This window comes from Peromyscus maniculatus, chromosome 1 (assembly GCF_049852395.1).
Source record: "Peromyscus maniculatus bairdii isolate BWxNUB_F1_BW_parent chromosome 1, HU_Pman_BW_mat_3.1, whole genome shotgun sequence".
Lineage (NCBI taxonomy): Eukaryota > Metazoa > Chordata > Mammalia > Rodentia > Cricetidae > Peromyscus > Peromyscus maniculatus.
This window is the reverse complement of record NC_134852.1, coordinates 26,029,799-26,054,895: the sequence shown is the minus strand read 5'-3', so window position 1 is coordinate 26,054,895 and position 25,097 is coordinate 26,029,799. Positions and strand designations below refer to the sequence as shown.

General features: G+C 43.3%; 1 protein-coding gene across 6 annotated transcripts; it reads left to right on the top strand.

Moving 5' to 3' along the window:
* The first annotated feature begins 2,309 nt into the window (after positions 1 to 2,309).
* LOC143272189 (pregnancy-specific glycoprotein 22-like) lies at positions 2,310 to 25,097 on the top strand. 6 transcript variants are annotated; one of them, XM_076566102.1, is made up of 7 exons: positions 2,310 to 2,576; positions 3,626 to 3,985; positions 7,019 to 7,378; positions 8,621 to 8,980; positions 9,882 to 9,920; positions 11,674 to 11,981; positions 16,467 to 16,973. In XM_076566102.1, exons 1-6 carry the CDS (start codon positions 2,513 to 2,515, stop codon positions 11,955 to 11,957), a joined length of 1,467 nt encoding a protein of 488 aa, XP_076422217.1. In that variant the 5' UTR covers positions 2,310 to 2,512; the 3' UTR covers positions 11,958 to 11,981; positions 16,467 to 16,973. The 6 variants fall into 6 exon arrangements, with proteins under 6 accessions (XP_076422217.1, XP_076422314.1, XP_076422245.1 ...); XM_076566199.1 differs by lacking the exon at positions 16,467 to 16,973 and adding an exon at positions 2,687 to 2,794 and having other exon boundaries at positions 2,311 to 2,576; positions 3,833 to 3,985; positions 11,674 to 12,235; XM_076566130.1 differs by lacking the exons at positions 9,882 to 9,920; positions 16,467 to 16,973 and adding an exon at positions 24,848 to 25,097 and having other exon boundaries at positions 2,311 to 2,576.

The window sequence follows — 25,097 nt, the reverse complement described above, 5'->3', positions numbered from 1 at the left end:
TTTTGTATTTTTAGTGGTTTAATTATTATGTGGTGAGGGAGCCTGTTGTCAGGAGTCTTCCCTGATGGCTGGCAACTGAGGGAGAGATGAGTCAGGGTTTCCAGGACTGCTCTTGGATGTGACAGGGGCTTTCTCCCAAGGAAAGAGACTGTACTTTAGGTCAAGTATATTTTTCTTTCTATCACTAGCTCATTCCTTCATGCCCCCACCATTTGCTTTCCTGATCAGCATGACCCAGAAAGAACACCCACAACTTTGATCCATGCTCATGTTCCTTTACCCCAAATGCTCTCAGCTCCTGTCATTTCTCACCTGGTGATTGACTTCTGCTCGGATTCCAGAAGAGGCAGGTGTGGACTATGCCTGGGAGGCCTGTTCTGAGTCAGGATGGAACTTACGTTTTGATGATGCTGTTTCATTAACTCTTTATGATGTCTGTGATGGATATTAGAGCATCTCTGGACTGAGGATCTGGGAAGTGGTAAAAGTGAAAGCTGGGGTAGATGACCCTAAGCTGTGTCCAGGCACTGAGTGTCCAGTTTGGAAATTCTGTGAACATCAGCATAAGTGAGGACTGCCGGGAAGTGAGAGAGACTGTTAGATAGATAATGGGGAACTTCCTTTGTAGCATCCTTATAGAGGAGAAGGACTTAACAGTTTGAAACCGTGTACTAGTTAGCATTAACTGTCACCCTGACATAGCCCAAAGTCATATTGGTGGAAAAAGAGTCCCAACTGAATAATTGCAACTTCATGTCTATGGCCCATCTTTATCCGGTTGGGATGTGGACATGTTTTGATGGATTGTCTTAATTGGTTCAGGAGGGACCAAGCCTCTTTGGGCAGCACCATCCCTATGCAGATGGTCCTTGAATGTATGAGATAGAAAGCTAAACATGAGCCAGAGTGTGAGCCTGTGAATGAGGCAGCAAGCAGCATGTTTTCTGCCTTAACTTCCTTCAGTGCTACACTATGACACAGCCCTAGAAGGAAATAAACACTTTACTCTTTCCTAAACTGCTATACTCAGTAGAAAAGAATACAACAGTGTATTGGGAAGAGCAGAAGACATGTCAATTTGAATCAGTGTTCTTTGTACTAGAGAACAGACCTTCAGCAACCTGTGGACAGAGAAAAGGAAGGCTTTAGACACCAGTGCTGGGCCAGAAAGTGTATGTGCAGCCCCTGTATTAATCTACTTCCTTTGACTCTCAAGAGAAATGTTCTAGGACTTTCCTCTGAAATTTTCTGAGCACAGGGCTCCTTCTGAAGGTCCTATCGTCGGGATGTACACTATTTCAACTTATGGACTTCCTAGGAAAAATCTGAAACCTTGTGTAGATCCAATCTACACTAGAAGGAAATGGGAGTTCTGAAGAGCACAGTGAACCTGATGACAGGCCCTACATCCCACCTGTGCTGAGGGTATCAGGGAAGTTCACTGTTGACTTGTTGACCATGCCTACTGTAGCAATAGACAGGAGATTGCAGTTCTCCCAGTGATCTCCATGGGGTGATATCAGGACACACTATTAAAAATCAGAAAATTGTTTTCCTGAATCATGATCTTGCCTAGCCAACTCATTTCTATCCATGTCTCCACTAACCCAGAGCTTCCTTCCTAGACTCTGTTCAGACCTACTGGCTGCTTCCTTTTTTCTGAGAACACATGGGGAACCCTAAAGTCGCCTCTTTTGGCATCTCTCATAGGGGAAGACAGGATTACTACCAGGGAATCACCTAGGCAAAGGGCAAAGGTGACCCAGGAAGATCGGGGGCAGGGGGCATGGCCTCACCGAACACAGCTCAGCCAACACATAATGCTGAAGGTTACATTGAAGCCCTTCATAGAAAGATGGAGCTAACAGACTTTTCAAGAACACACAGATTGCCTCTACCCCAACACTGAGGACATGAAACTCCTCACACAATGGCTCCTGGGACATTCTCCTGGATCAGGAAATTGACTGGTGACATTAGTGATACAGGATTGATCTTCATCCCTAGTCATCACTTAGCTAGTCCCTTTGCAGTCCTCAAAGACTGTCCTTTTCCTTCAGGTAGTAAATCTCACCTTCCCAGAGCACTGAGGACACAGGGCAGACCAGATGCTCAGCTGGCTCTCTGTGTCACAAAGACACATAGGCAGGATAGAGGCTCCTTCTTACGTGCGGACAGACCTAAGGCCAGGACAGAGCAGATGTCAGGCATGAGATGAGTGATTGTTCTCTGAGGGCATGGGGATGCTTATCAGCCTTGTTGCTCAATGTGCTGCTTGGAGGTGAAACATAAAGAGAGAACAGCTGAGAGGAATGTGAGACAGCACTGGGAGTGGAAGGGACAGAGCAGTGTCTTGGACACAGATCCAACAACCAACAGCCCATTGGATTGTGGGAAGTGCTCCTACCTGGAAGGACACTCAGCTCAGAGGGAGAAAGGACAGCAGGGGCTGGAGCTGTGTTGGAACTGAAGCTCTTCTCCTCAGAGGGAGGACGGCACAGTGAGAAGAGAGATGGAGGTGTCCTCTATGATTCCCTGCAAGGGCTGTACCTCCTGGCAGGGGCTCCTGCTCACAGGTAAAAGTACCCATTTTCTTTCTGTTGGGGTGGACGGGGACTCAGAAGCAGGCTGGAGTCTCCTAAAGGGGACAGGAACCTGAGAGGAGACTCGAGATTTCTGTTTGCAGTCACGGGGCAGAAGGTACAGTGATGGACAGAGGCTCAGCATTCTGAAGCTCTCAGTGGACAGGAGGTGATGAGAGGAGGAGAGAAGCCCCAACCACTCCCTATTCAAAGTGAGTCCCATTGGCTGCCATGTTCTGAAGCCTGATGTCCCCAGTCATGGCAGGGTGACTCCAAATATAAATCAACAGGGATGGGCCAGGGAGATGGCTCAGTGTGTGGAGACTTGACAACCTATATTCAGTCCTCAGCTCCCACAGGGTAGATGGAGAGAACAGACTCCTGCAGGTTCTTCTCTGTCCTCTACGTAGGGGCTCTGGCATGGATCTGCACACATGCACACTGAGACATGTGCCTTCAGAAATATATACACAGTATATAAATACATCTAAAAAATTAAACCAAACTTGATTATAATTAATGCCATTCACTCCAAACCATGACCTATGTAGATAATACCACGGAGACATCCTTACTTCCTACCTTCCTATGTTCCTTCTTTCACTCCTTTCTGTAATGGTGCCTGAATCTTTTTCAGGAAATGAATCTTCCTGAAGGTCACACTAATCCCTGTTCCCAGAAGCCATGGTTCTATCAGACTGTAAGTCAGTGTATGGAGAAGCTGATGTCAGGAGTTGACACACAGAGAGAACAGAGAAAAGAGTCAGAACATGAGGACCCTCTAGAGGAGGAGGTCAGAGTGGCTTCCTCACACCAAATACTCTTTACGTGAGGAGGGATATGGGGACAATTGTGGGGGGAGCAGACAGACAAGTGAGGAAATTATTTCATAGTGAGGAAAAGACTCCATAAGAGACTCAGAGGGAATGGAGGTCATGTTGTACACTTCCATCAAGGAGTGTGCTCACAGCCTTCCTCATACACCTAAGCTGAGTCATGATCACATTCGCTCAATATTGATGTTTCTCTCTCTTTCCTTCTAGCCTCCCTTTTAATCTGCTGTCATTTAGCCACCACTGCTAAAGTCACCATTGAATCAGTGCCACTCAATGTGTTCGAAGGAGACAATGTCCTTCTACATGTCCACAATCTGCCAGAGAATCTTCTAGCCTTTGCTTGGTTCAAAAGGCTGACAAAAATGAAACACAGAATTGCACTCTATGCACTGAACATCAATTTATTTGTGCCAGGGCCTGCACATGTTGGTAGAGAGACAGTGTACCGCAACGGATCCCTGTGGATTCAGAATGTCACCCATAAGGACACAGGATTCTATACCCTAGAGACCATAAATAGACATGGACGAACTGTATCAATAACAACCATGTACCTCCATGTGTACAGTAAGTGATTTTTGTTTTGTTTTGTTTTGTTTTTCAAGACAGGGTTTCTCTATTTGACTTTTGAGCCTGTCCTGGAACTCACTCTGTAGCCCAGGCTGGCCTTGAACTCACAGAGATCCACTTGGATCTGAATCCAGAGTGCTGGGATTAAAGGTGTGCACCACCACCAACCTGCACAGTAAGTGATTCTTATTGAACTCTAGGTACTGGGTGGGGCTACTCTTGTGGACACACTAGGAATCTTCAGCCTTGGCCTGTGCCTATCTTCCCTCTGCATGTGTCCCCATGTTGGGGTTTGAATGCAAGACATGCAAGGTGGAGAATGACTGCAGTAGATCTGCATCCTTGCAGACAAGTGGAAGCAAGGACCTCTGTGTGTACAGTAAGTGATTTTCTTTCCTTTATTATCTTTTCTTTCTTTGTTTTAATTTTTTAAGAAAGGCTTTTTCTGTGTAGTTTTGGTGCCTGTCCTGGATCTTGCTCTCTAGACCAGGCTGGCCTTGAACTCACAGAGATCCGCCTGGATCTGAATCCAGAGTGCTGGGATTAAAGGCTTGGCCACCACTGCCCGGGCAGAGAAACATTTTTCAAAGGTTGTATTTTGACTTCCTTACGGTCAGGAACAGAGTTTCCTACTAGTCAAAGTCTTGTGCTCTCTGGAACCAGCTAGTGCACTGTCTGGAAAGCCACAGTTAGGCTAGATCCACTGGACATCTCCAGAGACTCATCAGGGACAGCGTAGCTTGACAGGTACCTAGGCCATTAACCGTCCTGATGGGCTTATGAGACTTCAAGGGAAGGTCAGAATCACAAAGAAGAGGGACTGAGGACACAGGTGCTCTTGACAAGTTCTTGTCCTCTGGGGTCCACCTCAGGGAATTCTCTCCTGCAGGGAAATGGCTCCAGGCTCTACTGAGATGGACAGCTCCCCAGATGTGAGCTGCAGTTCCCCCAGTGATCAACAGGGGGAGCATCAGGACACACAATCAACACTTGGGGAAAACATTTACCTAACTAGGAACTTGTTTCTTGACTTTTACTCCTGTCCTACAGACCTGGAGGTCAGTGTCACAGCGTTCCCAGACCTTCTGGCTCCTTTTTGTGTCTGATACCCTGCCAGGGGTTCATGTTCAGTTCCCCCTTTATTCATTTCCTTTGGGAAAGGTAGGTTATCCCATGGGATTCACCTAGACAGAGGCCCAAGGCATCCAAGAGGCCATGGGCAGATTCATCACACAGTTCAGTCAGCAAAGGAAGTAGGACCATCATCATAAAATCCTTCATGAGGTGGTGAAGCCCAGAGCTCTCTTTATAGGATTCATGTCACCTCCTCCCACACAACGAGAATGTGAGGCTCCTGACACATCTGCTCTCGGGCCTTTGTCCTGGGTCAGCATCCTGACTGAGGACTGCTGTGATAATGAATCTGTCCTCTTCTCCATGCATCACTCAAATAGTTCTTTGAAGCTTTACACACATCTCCATCACTTTCTTGCTTAGGTCAAGTTCCATCTTTCCAGAGCATTGAGAACATAGGGCAAACTGGGGGCCCAGCTGGGTTTCTTTGTCACACAGGGAGTACAGAGGCCCTCTCTGGATTCTGATAGACCCAGGGCCAGGATATAGCCGAAGACAGCACCAGGGTGAGCTGCTGTTCTCTCAGGGCACAGAGATGCTCATTAGCCCTTTTGATCACTGTGTGGTGTGCAGGAATGAACCATTAAGAGAGAGGTGGATAGAGACAGGACTGAGAGTGGAGGGGCAGAGCATGGTTTTGAACAGAAACACCCTCACAACCCATGGGACTCTGGGAGGTGCTCCTTCCTGAAAGGAGGCTCAGCTAGAAGGGGAAAGGACCAGAAACCTTGGCGACTGTGCTGAAGCAGAGGTGACTCAGGACAAGAACAGATAAGCCCATTGAGACAATGGAGGTACCCCTGTCCCTCTCTGCAACATGTCAGACGCTCAGGAGCCCCGGCTCACAGGGGAGGAGATCATGAGTTAACGGTTTGTGAGAGGAGAGGGCTCACCTACTCTCTGGAATCTCCTAAGGGGGAAAAGAAGCTGAGATGAGTCTCGGGGTCTGTAGGTGAGAAGACACAGGTCCAGACAGAGGCTCAGTTGCAGGAAGCTCTCAATGAACAAGAAACGGTTACCAAAGAAAGTAAATGAATACCCAAATTTATTCACTATGACCACCATATTCTGAAGACTGATGTTCTTAGCTGTGACTTGTTATATTAAAAAATCAAGCTGGTGTTGATCAGTGATATGACTGAGGGAATATAGGCATTTGCTTCATTGTCTCTCACCCTGAGAAGCAATGAACACAACTGTTCTCTCAACTCCATATAGGTACCTGTCCCACATTCACTCACACACCCTGAGATAAGCTCTTGCACACAATCTCACACACAAATACAAGTGAGTGTAAAAAAAATTATAGCAAATGGAAAAATTGAACTCTGTACCCCCAAACCTATGAATTTCTTAAATAATTCCCTAGGCATACAGGGTCCTGGGACATCATTCATTCATTTTCCACAGGTATTTGAGATTTTATGGGCAGTACTTCTTTCAAAAGATAAGAAAATCTCAGTTCTCATAAAACCCCATTGCTTATTGACTGACAGACAGGCCAGTAAAGAAGCTAGAAGGTGAAGTCAGCTATTGACTGGAAGCACAAGAGGAATAGAAAGTGGTAGGAAGGGTCAGAGAGTGAAGACACAGGGTCTGTAGGGAAGAGGTTGGTCAGGCAGACATCAGGCCAACAGCACTCCACTGTAAATGTGAGCAGGGATCTGATGGCAGTGAGCTGGAGAAATGTTGACACCTGAGGAAATAGTGCCATATGGTGGGAATGACAAGTCAGGGACTCTGGGAATACAGAGGTCACCTGCTGACCTCCAGCAAGTAGGACAGGGAGACAGCTACCCATGCACCTAGGCTGAACAATGGACACACCTTCTCATGTCCCCTTTTTGGCCAAATACAAAGGTATTAATATTATTGGATCTTTCTCTTTCCTTCTAGACAACTTATTCACCCATGGGTGCCCTCACACCTCTGCCCGGCTCGTTATCGAATCAGTTCCACCCAGGGTTGCAGAAGGGTCAAGCGTTCTTCTACTTGTTCACAATCTCCCAGAGAATCTTCGAGTCCTTTTCTGGTACAAAGGTGTGATTTATTTCAAGAAATTGGAAGTCGCCAGACACATAGCAGAGAAGAATTCAAGTATGCTGGGCCCTGCACACAGCGGTAGAGAGACAGTGTATAGCAATGGATCCCTGCTGCTCCACAATGTCACATGTGAAGACATGGGATTCTACACCCTACGGACTATGAGTAGAGGTGTGAAAGTAGAATCAGCACATGTGCAACTCCAGGTGGACCGTAAGTGATTCTCTGTGGTCATTCTCTGTATCAGGTGGGGGTGAGACACACAGGATTGTCATGCCTGGCCTGTGACAACCTCTTCTCTGCAATGTGTCCCCATGTAGGGGTTTGAGCACTTAGTGCAGGAAACACATGGTGGAGACTAAAGACCATAGATCAGGCTCCATTGTCTGGCTCCCCTTTGTATTAAGGAAGAACTTGATAGAAAGTAACTCAGCCCAGATGTCAGAGTCAGCTCAGTCTCCTGAGGCTCTAGTCATACATGTGAGGAAACCATAGCAACCTCACAGAGATGTGAGTACCAGGAAGTCCTGGTCCCTGTCATCTCCTACTCAACTACATGTGAACCTGGGGAGCATTTATCTGGTATGGTATGTTACTTCCTCTCAGAGTTGACAGGGAATGATGGTTTTTTTGCAGTGCATGTCAAACTGTGGCATTTAGTAGCTCTGAACAGGAAAGTTTCTTAAATAAAAGCCAGGAATGGAAGCAGGGAGAATGGAGGAGTGCTGCTCACTGGCATGCTCCTCATGGCTTTTTGAGCCTGCTGTCTTATGTCATCTAGGATCACTAGCCCAGAAATGGAAGTGGTCTCATTGGGTTGGACCTTCCAGCATCAATCAACAATAAAAAAAAAATCCTACTGATTTTCCAACAGGCCAGTCAGTGGTTGGCACTTTTGTTTGAGGCTCCCGCTATCTAATTGACTCTAGCTTGTGTCAAGTTGACATAAAGCCAGCCAGTCTAATCCTCAGCCTTTTCCAATACCTGAGCCTGCCAAGAAGACCATAGTGCTCCTGCCTTCATCCAGTCCTAGTCCTGGAGGCTTCAGGGCAGAGCAGCAAGGACATCTAGAAGGTGAAGTCCGAGGTTGACTGAAGCCACAAAGGAAACTGGGAAAAAAGTCAGAAAGTGAAGATCCAGGGTGTATAGAGGAAAAGGTCAGAGGAGACATCATCTCAGACCTCAGTGTGCATGAGTGTGCACAATGTCTGACTGAGGGCAGTGAGGGGCAGCCATGTAAACACCTGAAGGGAGAGTTCCATGGAGAGAAATGACATATTTAGGGTACAGAGGGACTGGAAGTCATGTTGCTGACCTCCCACAAAAGTGGGGTAGACACACCCACAACTGCATCTCTAGGCTGAGTGATGAACCCATCTACTCAGGACAGAGGTCGCCTTCTTTCCACCAAGCATGGAGATCCCATAGGATGGCTTTTTCTCTTTTTCCTTCCAGCTTCCTCTTGTACTTGCTGCAACCCTCTCCCTTCTGGCCCACTCACCATAGAACCAGTGCCACGGAATGCTATCGAAGGGGAAAGCGTTCTTCTCCAAGTCCATAATCTGCCAGAAGATCTGCAAGCCTTTTCCTGGTACAAAGGAGTGTATATCAGTCCTGTCTTTAAAATCGCAGAATACAGCAGAACCAGAAATTCCATCACCCAGGGGCTTGAACACAGTGGAAGAGAGACAGTGTACACCAACGGATCCCTGCTGCTCCAAGATGTCACTGTAAAAGACCCAGGCTATTACACACTTCAAATTTTAAACAGAGTTTTGGGAAGTGTGACGACACACGTGCAATTCCATGTGAACAGTAAGTGACTCTCTATGGCCTGCAGCTGCTGGGTGTAGCTTATCCTACTTTATACACTGAACTGTCAGAACTGGGCTTTTCCCGCTCTCTCTCCACCACTGCATTGTGTCCCCAATCTTGTCTTTAGTCCCTTATTGCAGGACACACATAGGGTAGATAAACAGGAATAAATCAGAACTTGTCACCTGTCTTTATCTGCAGAGAGGATGTCCTGTGCTGGGTAAACTGAGTCCCAGAAATTCAGCTAAAGGCCAGATACATGGATCTCTTACTATACAGACATCCCTGAGAATGATACTGTGGGAATCAGGCAGGTCCTAGATGAGGAAGCCATGGAACCAGGAAGCCCTGGCTGCAAATCTCTGTTCTGGCTAGACTCCAGAGGACACTGGGGAGCTTTTGGTCACTTCTCCATTTTGACTTCCTGTTAGAACTGCCAGGGAACAAGGCTTTATTGGTATGTGGAAGCAGCCAGTGTACTTCCTTGTAAGTCACAGTTGGGCTAGGCTACCTGCACATCTCCAGAGACTCAGCAGTAAGAGAATAGCTGGTCAGGAGCCTATGCCATTAACTAACTGTCCTGATGGACTATGACCTCACAGGAAGCTCAGAGTCCCCAGAAGAGGAACAGAGAACACATGTCCTCCTTGGACTTTCTTGTCTTCTGGGGTTCCTACCGGAGACTTTCTCCCCTATACGCAAACAGTGACAGAGTTGCTGAACTGGACAGCACCCAGACTTAAGCTACAGGTCCCTTAGTAACCACTAGACAACAGGCTAAGTCCACAAAACACCCCAAAATGTGTTTCTGTGTCACCTTCCCATGGGAGCCAATTTCACCTTCTCAGAGCATTGAAAACACAGGGCAGACTAGGTGCTCATTTAGGATTCTGTGTTACAGAGGACCTGTTGGGAGAACACAGCAGAGGACAGCCCTGGGGTGAGTTGTTGTTGTCCTAAGGCACAGATATGATCACCAGCCTTGTGCTCACTGTGTGGTCTGGAGGACTGAAACTTACACACAGAGAAGACACAGGCAGGACCATCAAGTTGTCCCTTGACTTCAGTGTAGGTGTTGTGACTTGTACCCATGCACACACATAGGATGGCATACACCTGCACAAACACCCACACCCATAACCATCCATGCCCACTCCCCACACATGCATAGCAATGTACGCTAGAGATTTAACTAGTTTTCAGTAGCTCCAAATAGGAGAATTTTATAAACACCTGGATATTCAAGGTCCTGGGACATTCGTTATTTTATCCTCCCACATATATCTGAGCCTTTCCAGGCACTGGACTTTCTAGAAAGATCAAACTAGTTTTTCCTAACAAAGCCCCATCTCTAGTGGATTAAAATACAGACCAGGACGTCCATCTTTAAGTGAAGTCAGGGGTTGACTGCATCCAGAGAGGGAAAAGATCAAAGAGGTCAGAAGGTGAAGACTCAGTCTGTAGAGGAAGAAGTGGGAGAAGGCACTCCCATCACACACATATTCTGTGTGTGAGCAGGCATGTGAGGACAGTGAGCATGAAGACATCTGAGGAGAGAGTTCTACACAGAGGATGTGACTCATTCAGATGCACTGAGGTCATGGAGGTAATTTTCTTATTCATCTGAGTTGGGCAGGTACTGTTACCTACCTCACTGACTGATGCAACTAAGCTTCTCAGTATGCGGGCCTCTACCTTTTTACCAAAGACAATATATGTCTCCATATTTGTGAATTTGTCTCTCTTCCCTTCTACCCTTTCTTTTAGTCTGTAGATACCCACTTACCACTGCCCAGCTTACTATACAGTCAGGGAAGAAGCACTGGCTCCAGACTTCTGTCATAGACTCAACTTTTGTTGACCCTAGAGAGCATCTCCTCAAGGCAAGAATTTGACTTCCTGTCAGAGCTGAGAGGGAACAAGGCTTTACTGATTGTCCAAGTCCTATAGAGTGTGGAGCCAGCTGTGCACTGCTGTGACAGCTGCAGTTCATAGGTCACCTGGCATCTCCTTCTCCTGAGTCTCAGTGGACAGGAACCAGGACATAAGCCAACTCTTCTGATGGTCTTAGGAGACTTCAGAGGAGTGTCAGGTCCTCAGAAGGCACAGAAGGGACATTTGTCCAGGCAGCTCCCTATCCTAAGAGGTTGAGTTTAAAAAATTCTCTTCCGGGGCTGGAGAGATGGCTCAGAGGTTAAGAGCACTGACTGCTCTTCCAGAGGTCCTGAGTTCAACTCCCAGCAACCACATGGTGGCTCACAGCCATCTGTAATGAGATCTGGTGCCCTCTTCTTGGGTGTAGGAATATATGCAGACAGAATATTGTATACATAATAAATAAATAAATCTTTAAGAAAATTCTCTTCCATAGGCAAAGAGTAACAGATGATGCTGATATGAGCAGCTCACCCAGATCCCAAGGTCAGGCCATTGCTCACACCTAACCTTAACTCATACACATGGCAATGATCATGTACTGTGTGTCATATTATAGTGAAATTGAGGCACAGGTAACAGTGCTTGAATCAGGATCACACAGGCCATGGGGAACAGATCCAAAGCAGAAGATATGATTATAGTCACACTTCTAACTTACCTACCATGGAGGATTGATTAAGTGTAATCTATAGGGGGGCTGGTTGAGATCTCTGAAGGACTAATGTCATTGTGTCCACTCCTCTGTTTCTTTACAGAGCCTGTGACAATGCCCTTGCTGGGAGTCTCTGATACCACAGTCACAGTACAGAGCTCTGTGCTCTTCAGTTGCCTCACAGCTGATATTGGAATCTCCATCTGTTGGATCTTCAATAATCAGAGTCTGCAGCTCACAGAGAGGATGTCCCTGTCCCCCATGAATTGTGGACTCAGAATAGATCCTGTCAGGAGCGAGGATGCGGGAGAGTATAAGTGTGAGGTCTTCAACCCTGTCAGTTCGAAGACCAGTCTCCCTGTCAGCCTGGTTGTGATGCATGAGTAACTTCTCCTCTCATCCTACAACAGAGTGAGGGCATTTCTTTATCAATGGGGTATAAAATGGGGGAAAAGTAATATGGTAAAAACTTTCAGTTACCACTCAGGTACAGCCATATGGTGACTCAAGCCTGTAATCCTGGGATAAATGTATGCACAAAGAAGGGCCAGCATTCATAGTGAGACTTAGTCTCCAAAGGAAAATAAGGACATCAATATGGTAATCAATACTGTGAAGGGGTTAAGAGCTTAGTTGTGGATTAAATATATAATCTATCCTCAGAATGTGTGGGATTTATTTCAGGAACTGCCCAAACTTCTGTATTCTGTAAATCACCTGTTAAATGGTGCACTGTTTGCATAGAGATTACCATCCTCTCATATGTTCCAATAGTTTTACCTAAAATCAAGGCCTCTCTACACAACAGTCATCCATGTGAAGGAAGGAAGAATGACAGAAGAGTCTGTCCATGTTTCTCTGTGGACATAACTGGTTCCTAAATATTTATTTTATTTTATTTTTTTATTAAGAGATTTTATATTTATTTTACATACCAACCACAGATTCCCCTGTCCTTCCTCTTCCCACCACGCAGCTTTTTCCCACAAGCCATCCTCCATTCTCACCTCCTCCAAGGCAAGGTCTCCCATGGGGGATCAGCAGAGCCTGGTACATTAAATTGAGGCAGGTCTAAGCCCCTCAACTCTGCACCAAGACTGAGCAAAGTGTCTCACCATAGGCACTAGGTTTCAAAAAGGCAGCTCATGCACTGGGAACAGGTTCTAATCCCGCTGCGTGGATGCCCCCTAAACAGTTTAAGCTAAATGACTGTCTGACTTGTCCAGAGGGCCTAGTACAGTACCATGAGGGCTTTTCAGCTATTGGTTCACAGTTCATGTGTCTCCACTAGTTTGCCTAGTTGTCTCTGTATTTTTTCCAATCATAGTCTCGATATCCCTTGCTCATAGAATCCCTCCTCTCTCTCATCGATTGGGCTCTTGGAGCTCCACTTGGGACCTGGCCAAGGATCTCTGCATTTGTTTCCATCAATCACTGGATGAGATTTCTACAATGACAGTTAAGGTATTAGGCCATCCAATCACCAGAGGAGGCCAGCTTAAGCACCCTCTCCACTATTGCCAGTAGTCTATGGTGGGGTCATCCTTGTGGACTCCTGGGAACCTCCCTAGAACTCTTCTTCTTCCTATTCCCATGGTGTCTTCATTTATCATGGTACCTCTTTCCTTGCTCTCCCACTCTGTTCCTGCTCCAGCTCGAACCTCCTGTACCCCTAAGCTCTCATCCCCCATCCCTTGCCCTCTATTACCCCACCCCACCCCATTTGCTCATGTAGATCTCATCCTTTTCTCCAGTGCTGGACGATCCATGCATCCTTCTTAGGGTCCTCCTTACTAGCTAGCCTTTCTAGAACTGTGGGTTCCAATCTGGTTATCTTTTGCTTTATATCTAGTATCCATTTATGAGTGAGTACATACCATGTTTGTCTTTCTGAATCTGGATTACCTCACTTAGGATGATATTTTCTAGTTCCATCCATTTGCCTGCAGACCTCATGATGTCATTTTTTTTCTCTGCTGAGTACTACTCCATTGTGTATATGTACCACATTTTATTTGTCCATTCTTCAGTTGAGGGGCATCTAGGTTGTATCCATGTTCTGGCTATTACAAATAATGCTGCTATGAACAGAGTTGAGCATGTGTCCTTGTGGTATGATTGAGCATTCCTTGTGTATATGCACAAGAGTGGTATAGCTGGGTCTTGAGGTAGATTGACTCCCAATTTTCTGAGAAACCTCCATACTGATTTCCAAAGTGGCTGTACAAGTTTGCATTCCCACCAACAGTGGAGGAATGTTCCCCTCCCTCCACATTTTCTCGAAAATAAGCTGTCTTCATTGTTTTTGTTCTTAGCCATTCTGACAGTTGTAAGATGCTATTTCATAGTCCTTGTGATTTGCATTTCCCTGATGACTAAGGATGTTGAGCAATTCCTTGAATGTCTTTCAGCCATTTGAGATTTTTCCATTGAGGACTTCTTTATCAAAAATTAGGTGTTCATACCTGTACGGATTAATGTCAGGGTCTTCAATTTGATTCCATTGCTCCACATGCTGTTGTTTTTATGCCAGTACCAAACTTTTTTTTATTACTATAGCTCTATTGTAGTGCTTGAAGTCAGGGATCATGATGCCTCCAGAGGTTGCTATGTTGTACAGGATTCTTTTAGCTATCCTGGATTTTTGTGTTTCATTGTGAGAGTGGCATGTACAATGTGATCGTGCACAGGATCCTTTTTCCTGGTTATATATATGTATTTCATAATCAATTGATTGGCCACCTTTCATTTCTATGTCTTGCCTACTTGTTCTGTCTAGGACTCCTAAGGGAATACAGAACAGATTTGGCTACAGCAGCATCCTGGTATTGATCTTGGTGTTTGAGTGAAAGTTGTCAGTGTCCCCACCTAATACTGAGTCTACTGTGGGTTTCCACATGGCCCCTCCTGCATGGCCTACCCTCTATACCTAGTTTGGCTTGTTTCATCATTAAAACTCTGCACTTTGTCACATGTCTTTATTGATTCAGGTATGTGTTATACATGGAATCAGTTTTGTGTCTCTTCAGGCTTCCATCTCATTAGGTTATGGGCTTTCAGGAATTTGCTTCATCTAGCTCACTCAACAGTTTGCACATAGCTATTGAATACTAATGGAATTCTTAATATTCTGAAGAATAGGCAGTAAGGTCTCAAATTTCACTTCTAGTATTAGTATTATTAATCTTTCTGTTGGTTTCATTTTTTTGAGACAAGGTTTCTGTGTAGGTCTTGCTTTCCTAGATCTGGCTCTGTAGACTGGGCTGCTCTTAAACTCAGAGAACCACCTCCTTATGCCTCCTAAGTGCTGTAATTAAAGGTGTGTGTGACCACCACATAGCCAATAATGTTAATCTGTAAAAAAACAAAGTTAATGTAATTAATGTAATTAAAGGTTATCAATACCATTAAAAACTTGAAAGAATAATCTTTTAATTCTTTAATTTTCTCTACTGTTTTTCTTTATTTGTATCATTATTTTTACCAATGGGAACTTAGAGAGAGACAATGGAAGAACAATGCCTCCTGGCTTGTTCTCCATCATTCCCTCAGTTATCTTTTCCTTGTATATCCCAGTATGACCTGCTTAGTAATGTTACCATCCACAGTGGGAGGTGCCCTCACACGACTATCAATAATTAAATTAATGCTGTATAGATGTACCTACAAAGCATGCTGATGGAGGAAATTTCTGGGAGGTTCCCCAGATATCTCTAGCTTGTCAGGTGACACACACTAACCAACACACCTGTTATGCAATATCGGCCATCAGGTCATTTTTAGAAAGTTCTTGCTTCTAGTTTTTGGAGGTTGGATCGTCAGTTTCTACTTGAACTTCAAGACAGCTGTCTATACGGTTAATGTGTCTAAGAGAAGGGGTGTTAACATGTAAGTTCAAAGGTAGTTCTGTTGTAAACACTACCTTGTTCCTTCACATTCCTAGATCATTCCTATATTTACTCTTCATCCTTAGGGAACCAGTGGCTCATGTCAGTCATCATGAAACATATGAGTAGCATGGCTCATGTTGTGGTCCTGCTGGACCACTGAGCTGAAAGGAAGCCTGTTCCTGGTATCCTGTCTGAGGTTTCTATTTACATGTCAAGTCTGTAGGACAGACTGTGAGGCTTCCCAGTGAAGTGCAGTGGACCTCTCATTAACAACTATCTGTAGGATGGCCTTAGACAGCAAAGCCTTAAAGAGCTTTGGTCCAAACTAAGCAGTTGAGGACAGTACATCTGGAGGGACACAGCACTTCATCCTACAAGTCAGTCTTTGCTCTGTCTACCATCAAGCTCTGTAACTCAGCTCACACATGAAAAGTCTGTGTTTGTCCCCTACTGCAAGGAGTCCCCACTATCTCTGATCTCTTAGATCTTCTTGCACCTGACTATGATTCATTTTCTTATTTATTTTCTTGTGATTCTGGTTGGCAGGGAGGTTAGTGACTAACACCCATGGAAACATGTCTTTGCAAGGGTCAGAGGTCCCACACAGGGCTATCTCCTCTCTGTTGTCTGCACAGCACTGTTTGACCTAACTACAATCATCAACTCCAGCCCAGTGGAGAGAAAGAACATGGTAGCTTTAACACCTAGATCTGAGATTCAGGATATATCCCACCCTGTGGTAGATAAACCCACAGACAAGTGTTTCTTTCAGCATCCTCCAAGATGCTTCTTTTTGCACTGGTAGAGGCCACCAATGGAACCCAAAACTTGTCCAAATGTGAAGAACAATGAAACACCACAGCGTCCCCAGCCCAAATTGATCTTTGTATATAATGTAATCCTCTTGTTTTAGGCTCAGGGCACATCTCTGAAGAAGAGGTGGTGAAATTTAAGAGTCAGAGAACCATGTCATGTCATGTGAGATTGTGTCTTCTATATATGACAGGGAAGCTGCATCCAAGAAATGTCAACCATGTGTCCATCTAAACAGACCTGAAAATGACAACACCAATTGAAATGGCAGCATGGATGGAGATGGTCCCTCCCCTGAATGAAGAGCTGTAGGCAATTAAGTATTGAGTATTGAGAGAGGGAGATTAAGTATTTCCAGGGATGATCCTCTAGTGTGTCATCCAATCCCAGTTGTTCTGATGTAAACACATATAGAGATGAACAACACTAAATGCCCAGATGATGTTCTTTACATATTTATATAGAGACATATATGTAGTTGCTTTGGGATATATTTCTGTGTGCTGTGAATATGTATTTGTAGTTGATATTAAGCCTCTCAATGATTATTTTAAAAGTGACTGTGGGACTGGGTGGGACAGAATAGCCTATATTTACAAATGGCAACCCACATGGGGCAGGAATTCCCACATAAGACCAAAGAAAGCTTTAAAAATGTTCTAGAACACATAAATGGAGCAACAACAACAACAACAACCCCCCCAAAAAACCCACCTTCCTAGTCTCTTATGCAGGCCACAGTACAGGGATGCTGCAGCATTTTAGCTTCAGCATAACATGACAGATTCCTGCCTAGGTACGCAGAGGTGTCTCCAAACCACGCAGCATGCTGCATGGTGGATTTATCATTTACGCATACAGACAAAAATAAAGGTTTGTGGGCCAGCTTCATGCTACCTGATGGCATCATGGACCTCAGAGTTAGGGGAAATAAGTGCAACTCTCCTGGATACCTCTGCCATGTTAGGAAGCTGAGCAGGGCAGAGCCAATAGCCAAAGCCACCACTTTGGTCCTTGCCTCCTTAGCAGTTTAAAGCAGTGATAAGAAAAAGATTATAGATATACAATAAAACAGATTCAGAAGGAAACATCCTCTAAATGGGTCACCTTATTTTAAAAAATGTGTGCAGACTTGAGAGAAAAAAGAGAAAGTATAGAAAGTCATAAAAAGATATATAGTTTTAAAATAATAAAATAAATTCATTAAAAAGGAAATAAAATAATATAAAAAAGCTAAATAAAGATGGAAAATACATAGACAGTTTAGATTCTGTATATTATTATGATGTCTTGGGATTTTTAACTGCTATGAGGCATTTAGTTGTAGAGGCTGCTGGATTAAACCAACCTGTACATTTTGGAAAAATCTTGTTTGCAATGTTTAAGTCAGAAGATATGTTACTTTGAAAAAAAGAGGTTCTGTTTTTGTTTACACAGGAAATGAGAAACTATAGATTTATTATGGATTAAGAAAAATCAGATTTTATTTGGGAAGACCCCATGAAATCTTAAATACAGACATGAGAAAATAAACCTAAAGTAACTATAAGACATGTAACATATATTTTACCTGCCTCAATATAATACAAAAATTATCTTTGACTGGTTTGTATACAATACAGTTTATATTTATATTGATGCAGATACATATGCTACCTATATTTTCAGAACAAGTGGACCGGACACCAATAAAACACCAATAAAACAGATGTCCCAGATGATCCAACAATTCAATACACCTCACTTACAGTTTCTTCTGAGTTCTGCATCCAAAACAGTTTCAATGCTTCTGACTGAGATCGCCCAGCAGCACAAAATACCCCACTCAGGACTTTACCATAATTGTAAATTTTCTCAGGGTCCCCATAAGATTACCAACACCAGCCGGGCGGTGCTGGTGGCGCACGCCTTTAATTCCAGCACTCGGGAGGCAGAGCCAGGCGGATCTCTGTGAGTTCGAGGCCAGCCTGGGCTACCAAGTGAGTCCCAGGAAAGGTGCAAAGCTACACAGAGAAACCCTGTCTCAAAAAACCAAAAAAAAAAAAAAAAGATTACCAACACCCACAATCAGCAGGAAGGAGTCATGGGAACTACACCCAAATTCCCAAAATATTGTTTATGGATGTTTGTTTTCATTGAAGCGGGGGAGGGGGGGGTTGGTTGGTTATAAATGGTTAATGGTCACAGTCAGTATCTTTCTAAAGAAGAAAAGGGGATATGATATAGAAATGATGGGTAAAAGAGTAGATTATCATGATTTAAGAAAGGGTAGACTATTGAATCTACTTTAATCTTAAAAACAACTGTTAATCTCAAAATATTTTACATTGGTATGGATTTTAGTTTATTGACATAAATTTAAAGTCAATTTTGTTATACTGTCTGTATATTTCTACTTTTTTTTAAGATACTATACCTATGCAGTTTTAAAATATATAATCTAAAGTTCAAATATTTGAAAACTATTATTATACACTATTTAAGATATTCAAGAAATATCAGTAGTTAGTTGTCTATCATCATCAAATTTATAGATAGTTAAGTATGTTTTCACAATCATATAGAGATATATTTTAGATAGATGGTCTTCAAATACTTCAAAGACCTATAGAATATGGCATTTAAAGTGAAAACCAGGCCGGGCGCTGGTGGCACACGCCTTTAATCCCAGCACTTGGGAGGCAGAGGCAGGAGGATCTGTGAGTTCGAGGCCAGACTGGCCTCCAAAGTGAGTTCCAGGAAAGGTGCAAAGCTACACAGAGAAACCCTGCCTTGAAAAACAAAAAAAAAAAAAAAAATGAAAACCAGAGACATAAACCCAACCTGCCCAGATTAGGAACAGGTAAAGCCCCATCTCTGGACTGGGCAGACCAGTTCCCTAGCCCCTAGGCCCTGGGGGCACATCCTGTACCCCTCCCCCAAGCCACTGGAGCCCCAGAGTTGGGCTAGCTGACCCTTCCCCTGCCCCCCTCACCAATAAAACAGCCCCCTGTGACACTAGTGAAAACCAGGCAAAAGACCAATCTGCCTAGATTGGGAATAGGTAAGGCCCCATCTCTGAACTGATAACACCAGGTCTCTAGTCCCAAGCCCTGGGGGCACATCCTGTACCCCTTCCCCCACTTCATTGGAGCCCCAGAGAGTGGCCAGCTGCCCTTTCTGCAGCCCCCTCACCAAGAAAACAGCCCCCAGGAACACAAGTGAAAACTGGAGACATAAGCACACCCTACACCAATTGAGAACATGTAACCAAACGTCATAAACAATGACAATATCCAAAACTTATTAAACACCAAAAACCTCCCATCCAACCTCTTGGGAATGTGGGTGTCATTTTCTTAAAATTACTTCCTGCTTTCTGGGGGTGAAGACATCTTTAAGGGATCCTGAAAAGAAAAGTTTTTGGGTTAATTGTCAAGTCCTGTATCATTTGTCCAGTCACTGCATAATGAGAAAGTGCAGGGCTTGTTTCTAGTCCTTGTTTAAGTAGTCTGTCAGGCTGGATCATCTCAGCTTGCCATCTCAAAATTGTTCTGAGTAGTTTGTAGTCCAAAGTCGATCTTTCCATGGTGTTAATAGATTTATCATAGTCTGTGTGGAATCGTCATTGTGGGATCCCATCAGCTTTTTAAAGATTTCAAAGTTGCTGTTAAGCATGGTCATGATTCCCTGCAGACTTTTCTTTTTGTCTCCTCTGTGGTTTGGAGTAATCACAGTCTGATAAATGTCTGTCTCTCAGAACCATGAACATTCTTCCCTAGAAGAGAAAATCATGACAGCAATTTCTCCCCACCATTTGTCTTGCCAAACATTTCCAAACTGACCTTTGTTGATGCTTTCTTGTAACATGATGGTCCTGGCAATTCTCTGAACAAGCAGAAGTAAACACTTCGTCCCAGGTAGCAGCATCACCGCAGTCACCAACAGGATGAGAAGCAGCCAGCAACTGGGAGCGGCAGTGGCTGCATCCATGACTCCACTGCCACCTTTGTGGTTGATCCTCAGCCAAAGCTTCTCCTTAGCCAGATTCCTAGGCCGGCTTCAAACTCAGGATCCTCATGCCTCTGCCTCCTTCAGTAAATCCAGCCAGTGTGCTTCACCAAACTGGCTCAAAGTAACTCGGGTCTGAGCAGGGGCCCACAAGGCCACAGGCAAGCAGCTTTTTTGTGTATTCATACTATGAACGTTGGGAGTCAGATGTAGCAGAAATCATAGGTCTCATTAATAAAATCAAACCTGAGGCCAGTTATTGGGGTGAACACTGGAAGATCAGAGAGACAGAACAAGCCACAGCTAACATCACCTTGCCTGTTCCTCAGCTGATCTTGCGTCCTCAGACTGGAAACCTCTGAGTCCTCATATCTGAATGGATCTCAGCTGAACTGGTGCTAGAAGCCTAAAAGATTAACCAGCCAAATGTTTGTACTTTCTAGTCTTCACGCCTTATATATCTTTCTGGTTTTGCCATCACTCCCTAAGATTAAAGGCTCACTTCTTGAGATTAAAGGCATGTGTCACCATGCCTGGCTCTTTCCAATGTGGCCTTGAACTCACCACCACGTAGGAAGAACCACTTCTATCTGGATCTTGAGGCAAGAAGACTCACTCCTTTATGCTGGGCGTTGAGGCAGGAAAACACCTTTTTAATTGGGTCATACTTTATGCTGAAAGCTTGTAAAGACACACTAAAGATAAAGTCTTTGTGCTTTGCCTTCTTGCTCTTACCTTCCTAGCATGTTTGCCTGCTTGTTCACCTTCACTGGCATTAGAGCCTACTCCTTTTGGATTCCAGCATCTACTGAGGACCAGCTGAGACATCCAGCCTCATTGACTGAGCATCCTTTGGATGTATGGAATTTCTGTTCATAGCCATCCATTGTTGGATTAGCAAGAATACAGACAGCCTGTACATCATTCTAATAATTACACATACACACACACACACACACACACACACACACACACACACACACACACACACACACACACTGAGAGTCTCATTCCCTTTGTTCTAGTGTGGGAAAGTGTGGTAACCACCTCTGGTTGTCTTTATATTGTCTCCCTCTCTGTGTCTCTGTGTTGCTAAGTATCTGTCTCTTATTCTCATTCTTTCTCAGTCTCACTCTCTCCATCTCTTTCTCTGTCTCTCCCTATGTGTTTGTGTAGAAGAATTTCTAAAATGGTCTTATTATATAAAACCACCCAGCCAATACAGGGGTGAAAGCATTAGATCAGGAAAATAGGGAAAGCCACCAGCCAACCTTACCTCACCAACTCTGCAGATTCCAAATGCAAGTTACTTCCTGTCTGCCCATGCCTTTATAGCCTTGCTTTTCTGCCCTCTCATTGGCCCTCTTAGTCCAGTTCCCTCACTTCCAATTCCTACACAGCTCAGTCACCCTCTGTCTGTCTGTACAGACCTCTAGGTCTCTATGGTTGGTACTGGGAATAAAGGCATGTGTCACCATGCTTGGCTCTGTTCCCTACCTTGAACACACAGAGACCCTGCCTGCTAAGTGATAGGATTAAGGATGTGCATTCTCTGACTTCTATGTTTACTATAGTGGCTGGCTTTCCTCTGATCTCAAGGCAAACTTAATTAAAGCACAAATAAAATATCACCACATTTCCCCTTTTTTGTCTAAAAAAATTATAACTAATATGAGAAAGACTATATACATTAGTACAATAACTATATACAATATATACAAGCAAAATATACATCAACAATGTCTAGTCCATCTGCATTCGACAAATTCATAGAAATGGCTTCTTTATCTATCTTATTTTGTTGAGTCCAAAATGTACCTAATTCACTTTCTATTCTATCTTGTATTACCAATAGAAAAGCATCTTATGGTGTCTTTGAAATCTATAAACTTACACCTCCTTAGTGAAATTCTTTTCTGAAATTTCTTAACAAGGAAAACTGTAACCATAAATATCTCATCTTCAACTCCCTCAGAGACCCGAGAAGGAAATAATATTAACTAGTAAAACAGGAAGTGCAAACAAGTAACTTCTAAAAAATGAGTTACTACAAAAACAGCCAACTGCCTGAACAGTCACCTGAGGTTTCTATGCACCTTGGAGCATCATCTTTGGCCTACAGGTTTAGCATGTCTGACAGACTCATTTGTGAAGTGGGATGTACACAAGGCCTACAGCTCGATCTCACATTGGGTTTGAGTATTCCATGTACCAGATAAACGTGAATTCTGCCAGTGTCTTGTCATGATTCAGGATTTTAAATTCTGGAAATTGCTGGTGTATTTGGAATTCAGCTTCCCTGGCTTGTGGGTGACTTCATCTCCTTTATTAAATGCCAGTCTACCTTTGAGAGGTTAGACTCCATCAGCCTAGTTCCTCTTTCAAGAATAAATATTTCGCCGGGCGGTGGTGGCGCACGCCTTTAATCCCAGCACTCGGGAGGCAGAGCCAGGCGGATCCCTGTGAGTTCGAGGCCAGCCTGGGCTACCAAGTGAGCTCCAGGAAAGGCGCAAAGCTACGCAGAGAAACCCTGTCTCGAAAACCAAAAAAAAAAAAAAAAAAAAAAAAAAAAAAGAATAAATATTTCAGCTACTGTTCCACTAAACACCAGAAGCCATCGGTCCACTGCCTGTTTAGATGTCTTCAAAGAAAGGGACACTGTACCTTTTCCAGATTGCAAAGCCACTTCAGCAATGGTGCCACATTGTCCTGGCCTCAGGGGACACCTGGTGCCAAAGCTGCAACCACTCTTATCTTGGCAAGGATTGGTAATCCTTTGTTTTGTTTACTTTTTGTCCATTTTGGATAGCATACTGTCAGCAGTCAATGCAAGGGCACTTACTTGCACAGGGGCTAACATTTGCAATAATGAAAGTTATCTCTTTATATAGCTTTTTCAATGGCCATATCTTCTTTGAAGTAGACTGTTGCTGCTAGGAGCAGAAATGTCTCATAGTCATTATAAAAGAAATAAAATCTGTGTTACCAAAACATTTTAAATGCCTTATTCTGTAGATCTCCAAAGGTTTTGAAGATGACCTGTCTATCGAAAATTTATCACTGCTTGGCCTTGTAAACATACCTAATATGATTACAAGTTTGATTGTAATGTCTAACTACTATCTTTCCTTTCTTTATATTCTGATATTTGGTAATAATAACATCCAAGGATTAGCAAACTGCATTACATTGTTAAAGAAACTGTATAGCTACAATATCCTGACAAGATTAGAAATATATGTAGAGCATTTTCTTCTAACAATATAAATCTCAATAGATATATATATAATTTGTATACAATATATAAAATCCAATCCAATGTATTTAAAACTAGTAGTTGGCTTTTAAAAGTAGATTCAATAATATAACTTTTTGTCTATATCATATCTATATCCTGTACTTTTTTTCTTTTCGGAGTAGATTCAATAATCTACCCTTTATTCTATCATTTCTATATCTTTTTTTCAGAGTAGATTCAATAATCTACCTCTTATCTATATCCTCTTTTTTCTTTTTTTTCAAATAAGAATCTAAAATATAATCTCCTTTATTTAACCTCTTTCTTGGCCATTAACAATAACAACTTATAACCAACCATCCTAAACAATGACAACTATCCCAAACCCAAAACACATTGAAAAACCAAAAACCACCCATCCCATCTATTGGGTATATGGGCGTTGTGTTCTTGAAATTACATTCTGCTGTCTTTGGTGAAGACGTCTTTAGAGGATGATGAAAAGACAAATTTGGGGTTAATTGTCAAGTTCTGGAGTGGTAGATGTATCATTTGTGGTCCAGTCTCTGCATAATGCAAAAGTGCAGGGCGCCTTATCTCAAATCTTTGTTCAAATAGTCTGTGAGGCTGGATCATCTCAGCTAGCCATCTCGAAATTGTTCTGAGCAGCAGTTTGTAGTCCAAAGCTGATCTTTGGGTGATGATGTCAGCTTAGTGGTATTATTATTGTCCATGTGGACCCTTCATAGTAGGACTCCATCATCTTTTTGGAGACTTCAAATTTGCTGTTAGACCTGGGCATGATTCCATACATAAACCTGATAGAAACATCAACACAAAAAACATGTATAGGCAACTAAATGAAGCCTTTTTAATCACTAGAATTAGTTCATACACTATATGACAATTAATATCATACAAAGGCTTAATATATATATGTATATGTATATATATATAAATCTTATAATTTTTGTTGTAAAATTCATACCTTAATAAAAGTTTAAAGAATCGAAACTGAACCAAAGATTTGAGATTAATGGCAATAAAATAGTTCCTTAATTTTTTGGTTTTCTTCTGTCCCATATCAGATGGCTCTTTTTTCTGACATGATACACAGATTTTGCATTTTCCTTTTACCAACATGCTTGGGTTTAGAGAAGGAGAGAGCCATTCTCCATTCCAAAAACAGCTTTAATTTTTAATTGAACTGGGGCTACATAAAGTGCATTTGTGTTAAATGTATGTAGAGAAAAGCAGAAATAATCATTTAGGAAGATTTATGAAATTTTATATGTGATATACCAATAGGCCAATTTACTCCTTTTCTTGGGACATTTTTTTTCTAGAGGATATGTCTTATTTGTCCAGTGTTCTTCAGATTCCTCAGTCTTCATTCTCCTGAAAGGCAAAAACAAAAACCCTGCTGGACTCATAGGAGAAGCGTGCCATGGCCAGCTGCTTCACTGTCCAAAATATGTGTGAGATATCACCAGATCCCATGGGGAAGTACAGCTCAGACTACAAAATCCATCACCTCCACAGCACCAGCTGCCAAAATTAAAACAACAGCATAATAAATCAATTATGTTCTCCCCC

What these genes read in the sequence shown, in the direction of transcription:
- LOC143272189 (XM_076566102.1), top strand. Translation starts at nt 2,513, where the DNA reads ATGGAGGTGTCCTCTATGATTCCCTGCAAGGGCTGTACCTCCTGGCAG. An exon ending in TGTGCAACTCCAGGTGGACC is followed by an intron (nt 7,379 to 8,620) that starts GTAAGTGATTCT and finishes TTTTCCTTCCAG; the next exon opens with CTTCCTCTTGTACTTGCTGC. An exon ending in CGTGCAATTCCATGTGAACA is followed by an intron (nt 8,981 to 9,881) that starts GTAAGTGACTCT and finishes TCTGTGTTACAG; the next exon opens with AGGACCTGTTGGGAGAACAC.